Source organism: Muntiacus reevesi, chromosome 2 (assembly GCF_963930625.1).
Source record: "Muntiacus reevesi chromosome 2, mMunRee1.1, whole genome shotgun sequence".
Lineage (NCBI taxonomy): Eukaryota > Metazoa > Chordata > Mammalia > Artiodactyla > Cervidae > Muntiacus > Muntiacus reevesi.
The window spans coordinates 42415117-42427334 of NC_089250.1; the positions used below are offsets into that span (position 1 = coordinate 42415117).

At 41.2% G+C, this 12218-nt stretch overlaps 1 protein-coding gene across 3 annotated transcripts in view; it reads left to right on the top strand.

Moving 5' to 3' along the window:
- The window catches only part of LOC136159314 (dihydrodiol dehydrogenase 3), a 62723-nt gene that overhangs the window by 8167 nt on the left and 42338 nt on the right, over positions 1–12218 (top strand). Inside the window, exons 8-9 of one of the 3 annotated variants that reach the window (XM_065921394.1) lie at positions 8638–8720; positions 9212–9318. The exons of 1 other annotated variant lie outside the window; for it this stretch is intronic. In XM_065921394.1, the coding sequence (XP_065777466.1) occupies positions 8638–8720; positions 9212–9254 (126 nt within the window). In that variant the 3' untranslated portion in view covers positions 9255–9318. Of the gene's footprint in view, positions 1–8637; positions 8721–9211; positions 9319–12218 lie in introns of those variants that run through there. One more of the 3 variants, XM_065921395.1, reaches the window with a different exon arrangement.

Here is a 12218-nt window from a genome sequence, read left to right on the forward strand (position 1 = left end):
TGCCTGCACTCAGCTCAACTGTTGTCTTCTTGGCTGGGCTCTCTCATGCATTTGCTGTTCAGTGCAGAGCAGCTTGGCAGTTCTGCTTTAGCAGAGGATCCTGCAGGCTTCTCCATGTAGTTTTTCATATATATATATTTGGCGAGACTGTGGTCAGAAAATTTGATTTTCATCTCAGGACAGCACTGTGATTTCAAGCCAGGGAGTGGGAAAAAATCCACATCATTGTGATTTATGTCAGAGAGGGTTTTGCCTATGTTTTCCTCTAGGAGTTTTATAGTTTCTGGTTTCATGTTTAGAGCTTTAACCCATTTTGAGTTTAATTTTGTGTATGATGCTAGAAAGTGTTCTAGTTTCGTTCTTTTGCAAGTGGTTGACCAGTTTTCCCAGCACCACTTGTTAAAAAGATTGTGTTTTCTCCATTGTATATTCTTGCCTCCTTTGTCAAAGATAAGGTGTCCATAGGTGCATGGATTTATCTCTGGGCTTTCTATTTTGTTCCATTGATCTATATTTCTGTCTTTGTTCCAGTACCATACTGTCTTAATGACTAGCTTTGTAGTATAGTCTGAGGTCAGGCAGGTTGATTCCTCCAGTTCCATTCTTCTTTATCAAGATTGCTTTGGCTATTCGAGGTTTTTTGTGAAAGTGAAATCACTCAGTCAGGTCCGACTCTGTGACCTCAAGGACTGTAGCCTACCAGTCTCCTCCATCCATGGGATTTTCCAGGCAAGAGTACTGGAGTGAGTTGCCATTTCCTTCTCCAGCTGATCTTCCCAACCCAGGGATTGAACCCGGGTATCCGGCATTGAAAGCAGACGCTTTACTGTCTGAGCCATCAGGGAAGAGGTTTTTTGTATTTTCATACAAATTGTGAAATTATTTGTTCCAGTTTTGTGAAAAATACTGTTGGTAGCTTGATAGGGATTGTGTTGAATCTATACATTGCTTTGGGTAGTAGAGTCATTTTTACTATATTGATTCTTCTTATCCACGAACATGGTATATTTCTCCATCTATTTGTGTCATCTTTGATTTCTTTAAGGAGTGTTTTATAGTTTTCTATATATAGGTCTTTTGATTCTTTAGGTAGATTTATTCCTAAGTGTTTTGTTCTTTTCTTTGCAATGGTGAATGGAATTGTTTCCTTAATTTCTCTTTCTGCTTTCTCATTGTTAGTGTATAGGAATGCAAGGGATTTCTATGTGTTAATTTTATATCCTGCAACTTTACTATATCCATTGATTCAGTTCAGTTTAAGTTCAGTCGCTCAGTCGTGTCCGACTCTTTTCGACCCCCAGGAGGAAGCACAACAGGCATCCCTGTCCATCATCAACTCCCAGAGTTTACTGAAACTCATGTCCACTGAGTCAGTGATGCCATCCAACCATCTCATCTTCTGTCACTCCCTTCTCCTCCTGCCTTCAATCTTTCCCAGTAGCAGGGTCTTTTCCAATGAGTAAGCTCCTCTCATCGGGTGGCCAAAGTATTGGCATTTCAGCTTCAGCATCAGTCTTTCCAATGAATATTCAGGACTGATTTCTTTTAGGATGAACTGGTTGTATCTCCTTGCAGGCCACGGAACTCTCAAGAGTCTTCTCCAACACCATATTTTCAAGAGAACCAATTCTTCAGTGTTCAGCTTTCTTTATAGTCCAACTCTCACATCCAAACATTACTATTGGAAAAACCATAGCCTTGACTGGAACTAATGAATTGGTTAGCTCTAGTAATTTTCTGGTGGTGTCTTTAGGGTTTTTAATGTAGAGGATCATGTCATCTGCAAACAGTGAGAGTTTTACTTTTTCTTATCCAATCTGGATTCCTTTTTTTCTTTTTCTTCTTTCATTGCTGTGGTTAAGATCTCCAAAACTATGTTGAATGGTAGTGGTGAAAGTGGCACCCTTGGCTTGTTCCTGACTTTAGGGGAAATGCTTTCAATTTTTCACCATTGAGGATAAACTTTGCTGTGGGTTTATCATATATGGCTTTAATTATTTTGAGGTGTGGTCCTTCTATGCCTGCTTTCTGGAGGGTTTTTATATTAAATGGATGTTGAATTTTGTCAAAGGCTTTCTCTTCATCTATTGAGATAATCATATGTCTTTTATTTTTCAATTTGTTAATGTGGTATATCACATTGAATGATTTGCAAATATTGAAGAATCCTGCACTCCTGGTATAAAGCCCAATTGGTCATGATGTATCATCTTTTTGATATGTTGTTGGATTCTGTTTGCTAGAATCTTGTTAAGGACTTTTGCATCTATTTTCTTCAGTGATATTGGCCTGTAGTTTTATTTTTTGTGGCATCTTTGTCTGGTTTTGGTATTAGGGTGATGGTGGCCTCATAGAATGGGTTTGGCAATTTACCTTCCTCTTCAATTTTCTGGAAGATTTTGAGTAGGATAGGTGTTAGCTCTTCTCTAAATTTTTGGTAGAATTCAGCTCTGAAGCCATCTTGTGCTGGGCTTTTGTTTGTTGGAAGATTTTTGATTATAGTTTCGATTTGCATGCTTGTGATGGGTCTGTTAGGATTTTCTATTTCTTCCTGGTTCAGTTCTTGGAAGGTTTTGGTTTTCTAAGAATTCGTTCATTTCTTCCAAGTTGTCCATTTTATTGGCATATAGTTGCTGATAGTAGTCTCTTATGATCCTGTGTATTTCTGTTTTGTCTATTATGATTTCTTCATTTTCATTTCTAATTTTGTTGATTTGATTCTTCTCCCTTTTTTTTCTTGATGAGTCTGGCTAATGAATGGCCTATTTTATTTATCTTCTCAAAGAACCAGTTTTCAGTTTTGTTGATTTTTGCTATAGTCTCTGTTGCTTCTTTGTCATTCATTTCTGCCCTAACTTCTATTATTTCTTTCCTTCACTAACCCTGGGGTGCTTCATTTCTTCTTCTAGCTGCTTTAGGTGCAAATTTATATTATTTATTTGATGTTTCTCTTGGTTCTTGAGGTAAGCTTGTATTGCTATGAACCTCTCCCTTAGCACTGCTTTTACTGAATCCAGTAGGTTTTGGGTGGTTGCGTTTTCATTTTCTCATTTCTATGAATATTGTGATTTCTTCTGTGATTTTTAGGTTATTCAGAAGTGTGTTGTTCAGCCTCTATATGTTTGTATCTTTAATAGATTTTTTTCCCCTGTAGTTGATGTCTAATCTTTCTGCATTGTGATCAGAAAAGATGCTTGAAATGACTTAATTTTTCTTAAATTTCCCAAGGCTAGATTTATGGCCCAGGATGTGGTCTATCCTGAAGAATGTTTCATGTGAACTTGAGAAAAAGGTGAAATTCATTGTTTTGGGATGAAATATCCTATAGATATCAATTAGGTCTAACTGGTCCATTGCATCATTTAAAGTTTGTGTTTCCTTGCTAATTTTCTGTTTAGTTGATCTATCCATAGGTGTGAGTGGGGGTATTAAAGTCTCCCACTATTATTGTGTTACTGTTAATTTCCCGTTTCATACTTGTTAGCATTTGCCTTACATATTGTGGTACTCCTATATTGGGTGCATATATATTTATAATTGCTATATCTTCTTCTTGGATTGATCCTTTGATCATTATGTAGTGTCCTTCTTTGTCTCTTTTGACATCCTTTATTTGAAAGTCTATTTTATTTGATATGAGTATTGCTATTCCTGCTTTCTTTTGGTCTCCATTTGTGTGAAATGTCTTTTTCCAGCCCTTCACTTTCAGTCTGTATGTGTCCCTTGTTTTGAGGTGGGTCTCTTATAGACAGCATATGTAGAGGTCTTGTTTTTGTATCCATTCAGCCAGTCTTTGTCTTTTGGTTGGGACATTCAATCCATTTATTTTAAGGTAATTATTGATAAGTATGATCCTGTTGCCATTTACTTTATTGTTTTAGGTTTGAGTTTATAAACCTTTTCTGTGTTTCCTGACTAGAGAAGATCCTTTAGAATTTGTTGAAGTGCTGGCTTGGTGGTGCTGAATTCTCTCAGCTTTTGCTTGTCTGTAAAGCTTTCAATTTCTCCTTCATATTTGAATGAGATCCTTGCTGGATATAGTAATCTGGGTTGTTGGTTCTTCTCTTTTGTCACTTTAAATATGTCCTGCCATTCCCTTCTGGCCTGAAGATATTCTATTTGCAGATCAGCTGTTATCCTTATGGGAATCCCCATGTGTGTGGTTTGTTGCTTTTCCCTTGCTACTTTTAATATTTGCTCCTTGTATTTGATCTTCATTAATTTGATTAATATGTGCCTTGGAATGTTTCAGCTTGGGTTTATCCTGTTTGGGACTCTCTGGGTTTCTTGGACTTGTGTGACTATTTCCGTCCCCATTTTAGGAAAGTTTTCAACTATTATCTCCTCAAGTATTTTCTTATGGCCTTTTTTTATGTCTTCTTCTTCTGGGACTCCTATGATTCGAATGTTGGGGCATTTAACATTGTCCCAGAGGTCTCTGAGATTGTCCTCATTTCTTTTCATTCTTTTTTCCTCTTCATTTATTCCCACCATTCTATCTTCCACCTCACTTATGCTATCTTCTGCCTCAGTTATTCTACTGTTGGTTCCGTCCAGAGTGGTTTTGATCTTAGTTATTGCATTATTCATTATTGATTGACTTTTTTTTTTTTTTTTTGTCTAGCTCCTTGTTAAGTATTTCCTGCATCTTCTCAGTCCTTCTCGCTAGTCTATTTATCCACAACTCTATTTTGTTTTCAAGATTTTGGATCACCTTTACTATCATTATTCTGAATTCTTTTTCAGGTAGACTCCCTATCTCTTCATCTTTTGTTTGGTATGGTGGGCATTTATCATGTCCCTTACCTGCTGAATATTTCTATGCCTTTTCATTTTGTTTAGATTGATCTGTTTGGGGTGACCTTTCTTTATTCTGGAAGTTTATGGTTTCTCTTTATTGTGGAGGTTGCTCCCTGTGTGTGGGGTTGGACTAGTGTCTTGTCAATATTTCCTTGACAAGAGGAGGAAGAGACGCTTTTGCCAGTGTTTTGGTGGGTGGAGCTGGATCTCTTTTCTATGGAGTGCAATGAAGTTTCCAGTAGTGAGTTTTGAAATGTCTATATGTTTGTTGTGACTTTGGGCAGCCTATATTTTAATGCTCAGGGCTATGTACCTGCATTGCTGGAGAATTAGCACTGTATGTCTTGCTCTGGAACTTATTGGCTCTTTGGTGGAGCTGGGTTTCAGTGTAGGTATGGAGGCTTTTGGATGAGCTCTTTATTGATTAATGTTCCCTGCAGTCAGGAGTTCTCTGGTGTTCTCAAGTTTTGGATTTAAGCCTCCTGCCTCTGGCTTTCAGTCTTATTCTTACAGTAGCCTCAAGACTTCTCCAACCATACAGCATAGATGATAAAACATCTAGGTTAATGGTGAAAAGATTCTCCACAGTGAGGGACACCCAGAGAGGTTCTCAGAGTTACATGGAGATTAGAAGAGGGAGGAGGGAGATAGAGGTGACCAAGAGGAGAAGAGGGAAAATCAAAAGGGGAGAGAACAATCTGGCCAGTAATCACTTCCCTATGTGTTCTTCACAGTCTGGAACACCCAGAGAGGTTCACGGACTTACACAGAGAAGAGGGAGAAGGGAGATAGAGGTGACAAGGAGCAGAAGGGGGGCAGTCAAAAGGGGAGAGAACAATTTAGCCAGTAATCAATTCCCTAAGTGTTCTCCACAGCATGGAACACCCAAAGAGATGCACAGAGTTCAGCAGAGAAGCAAAGGTGGGGAGAGGAGATAGAGGTGACCTGGGGGAGAAAAGGAAGAGTCAAAAGGGAAGAGAGCAATGAAGCCAGTAATCACACCCCTAAGTGAAAATGGATACTGAAGATTAGATTCTTAAAGGTACAAATTTGACAGCAAATACCAAAAAGCAAAGATTAAAAATTTAGAGTAGGGGTTAGACTCCGAAAAATACAATAGTAAAAATACAAAACAAAAGCAATCACAAAAACTGTAAAAAATATACATGTGAAATTTGCATTAAAAATAGTCTTTTTTTTGCAAGGTAATAGTAGGTTATAAAAATGAAAATTAAAGGAGTAATAGCTTAAAAATAAAAATATTAAAAAAACTAAAAAAATGTTAATAGTAAAAATGTATCTAGGAATTTCTTTGGAGCTGTTCAGGGCAGTGTGGGGTTAGTTCAGTTTCAGATAGTCCCTTCTTCCAGCTTATACTTCTCAAGGTCTATAGGCCCCTTCCAATTGTTAGTCAATGCTAACTACAGGGTTTTAATCTGTTGCACCTCTCACTTCCAGAGCAGTTCCCTCTTCTTTGTTTATTTGGCTTCCTCTGTTTGCAAGTCTCTTCAGTGTCTAAATTCTGCCTGACACAAGCGGATGAAGGTGGTCACTTATTTAGGCTCACTTGCTCAGTTGTGCTGTGGGGAGGGAGGAACACTGCAAACAAATATCACTGGCATGTGTGGGGAGTGCTTGCAGTGTCTGGGTTTGCCACAATGGGTTTGCACCAGCTCACGGCGGTATGTGCTTTCCCAGTCTACACTGCTCAGGCTCCAGGTTGCTCTGCAGGAGAACTGTCCAAAGCGGGCCCTGGGTGGTATGCACTTCCTGGTCTAAGCTGCTCAGGTTCAGGTTCTTGTGTACTCCACAAAGGCACAGACTTGTTTGGGCCTGCATTTTATGCCCTTCCCAGGTCCAAGGAGCTCAGGTGATCAGGTGCTTGGTGAGCACACTGTCCCAGGGGGGCTGTGCATCCAATCACCTCCGTGGACCCCAGCTGTTTGGTTTCCAGGGTACTTAGTGAGAGCGCCTTCTCATGTGTGCCTTGTGTCTCTTCTGCAGAGCTGATCTCAGGCTGTGACCCTCCTGGCAGATGTCAACCTTCCAAGAGCCCAGGAAGACTTGGTTAGCAACTGGGAGCCTGCTTACTGTTTGGTGGAGGATGCCATCTCTGTGGCTGAGATTGCCCCTCACCTTCTGGCTCTGACTGTTGCCTGCCAGCCAAACTGCCTCTTGTAGGGGGGTGGGCCTGTCCACAGCCAGCTAGCTCTCCTTTGGTATTCACTCAGTCCTTTTTTCTGTGAGTAGGCCAGGCTGTACCTTAGGTTAGAGCTTCTTACAGGAAAGTTCTCTCTCTCTCTTTTTTTTCTCTCTGGCTAACCCAAAGTTTGGGTTGCTATCTCAGGTTAACTCCCTCAGATTGTTCTCAGGGTATTCAGGCCTGGTCCTTACCCTAAGCATGTAACCCCTGCCTCCCTGTTCAGCCCCCACTTGCTGGTGGCAGACATGAGTGTCTGGGCTATTCCTTGCTCGGAACTGTGGTTAAGGCACGTATTCTGTGGTTTATTTTTTTCCTCCTGGTTATGTTGCCTTCTGAGATTCCAACCACCCCCCCCCCCCAACAGACCTGCTGGTGAGAGGGTTTCCTGGTGTTTGGAAACTTCTCCTCCTTCACGACTCCCTCCTTGGGTTGGGTCTCCATTCCTAACTCTTTTGTCTCTCTTTTTGTCTTCTATATTTCATCCTACCTCCCTTTGAAGAGAATGGGCTACCTTTCAGGGTGCCTGGTGTCCTCTGCTAGCATTCAGAAGTTGTTTTGTGGAAGTAGCTCAGCATTCAAATGATGTTTCGATGATTTTGTGGGGGATAAAGTGGTCTCCCCATCCTATTCCTCCTCCATATTAGGACTGCCCTGGTCCTTCTCTATTTAACTATTCAGTTCTCTGTACTGTGTTCTTAAAATGGAAAATAAGTATTCTTTCTCAGAATGGTACATTTATCTTTAAAGATGTTTTGACAGCTCTTGACTGTTCTTTTATTTAAAATTTAGTATCACTTTACTGGTTTCTACAAAAGAATATTTGTTTAACTTCTTGGATCATGCTGCACTGAAATATTAGATCACTCTGGAGAAATGCATTTCTTTAGAAAGTTGAACTTTTCTTTTCATGACTGTGATGTTAACTTTTAATAATTTGCTGTTCTTCAGTGTTTTAAACACTTTTCATAACTTTCTCCACTAAAGTGTTAGTTGCTTCAGTTGTGTGTGCCTCCTTGAGACCCCATGGACTCTGTAGCCCATCAGGCTCCTCTGTCCATGCTATTCTCCAGGCAAGAATACTGAAGTCGGTTAGCATTTCCTTCTCTAGGGGATTTTCCCAACACAGAGATCTTCTCCACTAAGGCACAGACATATAGGTTTTGTTAGATTTATTCATAGGTAAGGAGTAAGTTTGAAATCAGATTCCTGAATACGCTTCCAAGGGGGAGCCTTCACTCACACTGCTTCAGCTGAATGCTGTCACCCTTAGGGTGTGTTGGGGAGAGGAAATCAGTCTAATGTTAGCTCAGGTTCAGGTATCAAGTCAGGAGTGTCCACATCAGTTTGTTTGGAAAAAGAAGATTTTAGTTTGTTTCCTGTCACAAGTGATTCACCTAGAAAGATAAGGAACTGATGGCACAGTAATGTTAGTGAGGTGGACAGAGAAGGAGAAGGTGTGGGAAGGAGAGGTGAGAACTCAGCAAGGGTCCCAGGTTGTACTCCTGGAAGCTGAGGACAGACACGGCTTCCCTGTCCCCTCTTCTTGTCTCCATCCAGCTGGAAAGTCCTCCAATTCCCAGGGGAAGGCTGGCTCCTTGCAGGGAGAGGTTAATGTGATTCTTCCTTCCTTCCAGGTGTTTGACTTTGAACTGACTCCAGAAGACATGAAAGCAATCGATGGCCTCAACAGAAATATAAGATACTATGAATTTCTTATGTAAGTGACTGTTTCACAAACACAGTCCTTTTTGTTTGTTTGTTTGTTTTGTAGCAGAGAGGTGAGCAGGAGAACTAAGCTTTTTAAAAGCTTAAGTCTAGAAAAACAGTCCTGATTTCAAGCATAGGAGTGAGCCAGTTGCTTCCTGCAGACCTTAGCCCAGAGGATTCCTCCAGGGCTCCATCCTTGATCAACAGAAATGTGATTGGCAACTAGGACAGCCCATCAGTAAAATTCCCACAGTTGACATTGTGATGAATAAATTCACTACTTTGTGCCCCTAAGCCCTGTGCCTGGTGTACCTCCTCTCAGAGCCCAGGGAGCCAGGAAACACAAAGGGCACAGTGCCTGCAGCCCACTATTCTTTCAGGGACCAGTGAACATGTTTAATGTTTAATTTTTTTCACATCAGGGGAAAATGATTCTGTTAATCATAACTATGTTATAATGAAGCCAGAGTTCATAAATGAGTCCATCTCTTTGTCTTCCAGTGGTGTTGGTCACCCTGAGTATCCATTCTCTGAAGAATATTGATCAACTCACTGTGGTTCTTCGATAACTTCTTACTCCTGGGGTGGTGAATAATTTTGTGCTTGATGAAGTTTAAATAAAGTGTCTGAACTTCTGAAACCATGTCTTTCTTTTTAAAAATGAACAGTTTATGAAATAGCATAGACTTCAAAGTAATAATACTTCTTTTTTCCTGTCATTGAAATAATACATATACATGACAGAATATTTAGATAAAGAAGGGACAGGATAGGAAATAAAGATCAGTAGTGTTTGCCCATTTGATAATACTTACCTTTGGTGCATTTACCTTGTAATTTTCCTAGACACATATGTGCATTTGTTTATTTACAAAAACAAATAAACTTCATTCTACAGGTTATATACTTCTTTTGAAACATAGCCTAAGTATCTTGGTAAGCTAAAAATATGATTTAAAAAATCTAGTATTATATTTTGCTTCCTGTATAGCAAGCAGCACATCTTAGTCATTTATGTAATTTCTTATTTGTCTGCCCATGCTCAGCATTTTGATGAATGCTTACATATTTTGAGTTTATTCAGTGGTCACTCAGCAAAACTTTACTGACATTCTTTAGAAAGACATTGTTGTATCAACAAATGTCAATAAGTGAAATGAGAAATGTCTTGAGTTGTTAGTCTCATGGAGAATGAGACTGTGAATGAAATCAGGAGAATTTAACTGTTAGAAATGGGTAGTGTCTGTTGAGATAATTCTGCACAATCTCTCCCATTTCTGTACTTCTGTTAGACAGAAGAATCAACTACACTTCATTCCACACAGCTTTTCCTTTGTACAAAACAGCCTTGAAATACAGAGACAGTGGCTCCCTGCATTTCTCTGGAACAGGAAATGCTTATTCCAGGAAGGAAGAGTGTTCATGGAACATTTAAGGGCCAGCAAGTTTGCTGATGTGGATGGAGTTTAGTGAGGTGGAGAGACAGGAGCTAAAGGCAAATCAGAAAGCTGGTGGGGCAGGGGGTCCTTTTCACATAGGCTTTTAAAGGACTTTACTGTGAGGGAAATGGAGAAGGGTATTTCCAGAACATTGCTCTTCAGGCCCCTCTCTGATGGCCACCCTGCCTAACCCAGACATCCTGCTGGTCTGAGCCGGATCTTTACCCACCACTGCCCACTCTGCCCAGCATGGGCGGCCCTTGCCCCATGGAGAGTGAACTGGATCCAGTGGTGCTAAGGGGTCATTTGTGTGCTGGGTGGCACACGGGTTGCCCAGTAAAAACCGCCGAGTCCTGGGCAGCATCTGGTCGCCCCCTCAGCCTGTTCCAGGAGCAGGAGCAGGTATGTGTCTCAGGAGAGGAGTCAGGTTTCCTGGCCTCCTGCGAGTCCCCCCTGGGTTCACAGCAGCAGTGGGGCCGAGACCACTCAGGGTCATGCCAGGTCTGCTGTGCCCAGTGTATGGTGTGCACGGGTCTCTCCAGGGAGGACCTCTGAGCCCCTGTCCTCCCCTCCTTGTCTGGGGCCCTCCCAGGGGTTCAATCCTGATCTGCGAGCTTCTCTTCCCTTCCCACCGAGCTCCGTGGGGATGGTTCTTTACAGTCTTGGTGTGGAGGGGGCTTCCTGCTGGTGTCGTGTGTTATTAGGAGATGGGACCCTGATGTGCTCCTAGGGGAGCTGAGCTCAGTGTCCTCTTGCCCACCTGGAGCTCCTCCCAGGACAGTTGAGACACTCACTGTTCACTAAGTGTGGCTCCTGTGATTGTTCAGGAAGAGTCAGTGCCGATTTCTTTTCTTCCTTTCGTGGATCAAGCTTCCCAGGTAGGGCAGTGGTAAAGAATTTGCCTACCAATACAGTAGATATGGGTTGGATCTCAGGTCCAGGAAGATCCACTGGAAAAGGAAATGGCAGCCCACTCCAGTATTCTTGTCTGCAGAATCCCATGGACAGAAAAACCTGTGGGGCTATCGTCCATTGGGCTGCAATAGAGGGGTCTGACATAGCAACTAAACAGTAATAAAAACTCTTTTATGGCTCATGTTTTTCTCTTTTTTCCTCTCTGTCTTTTTTTTTTAGCTTTCTTGTTTCACCTTTCTTTATTCTACTCATTCTATCTCTCTCCTTCTGTGTGTTCATGACAGGGTACTTGGAAAAGCACAGCACACCCACTGCTTGCAGATTTGTACCACATTCTGATTGTCCTTCACTAGCTGACATGTCATGTGCCTGGTCCTGGCTTCAGCTCAACAGGAAACTAAGGGAAACTCAGGTCATTTCTAAGTCAACAACATACCTGGAGCATGAGTGGCTTTCTGATTCAGGGAAATTTATGATTGTTCTTGAATGCCTTACTATTCCCCAAATCCACACCCCAGTTATATCAGGGTTTTACATGGCCTTGTGTGTGTCTCCACCCTTAGTCCCTGGCACTGGTCCCATATATATCTAGTCTCCCTGCAGCTGTAACGAGCCACTCCAGCTGCTCTTTAGTTCAAGCTCAGAGTTAAGCGAAATGGATACCAGTTTCTAGGCAAGCCCCAAATAGGGGAGAATATTGCATTCAATGATTTCTGCAATGAGTCTGCTTTGAGGAAGACAACAGGGTGCTGAGCTGCTGCTCTTTATAGAGCAAGATGGCTCTGTTCAAGTCAGGGGAGAGGTGAGTGTGAATAAAAACACACAGAAATGTCCTTTCACAGTTCTGGATCTTTCCTAGTTGCGAGTTCACTTTGTTGCTGTAGATGTTTTTTTGACTGTTTCCCAGAACTCCTATGACATTTTTCAGCTGCTTTCTCTTTCCATACTTCCCTTTTGAAGGGAGACTTCACTCCTAGCTCACGATTTTGCTGACATCACTCTATGTATTAAAATGAATTTCCCTTCACAACATCCCCTTGTACCAGTACACCATGATTTCCCTTACTCTTCCCAAATTTGTTGCAATTTCAGTTGTTTATAGGTTTTTATTTTATGAATAATATTTAGCACTGTAACAAACTGTGTAAAATATG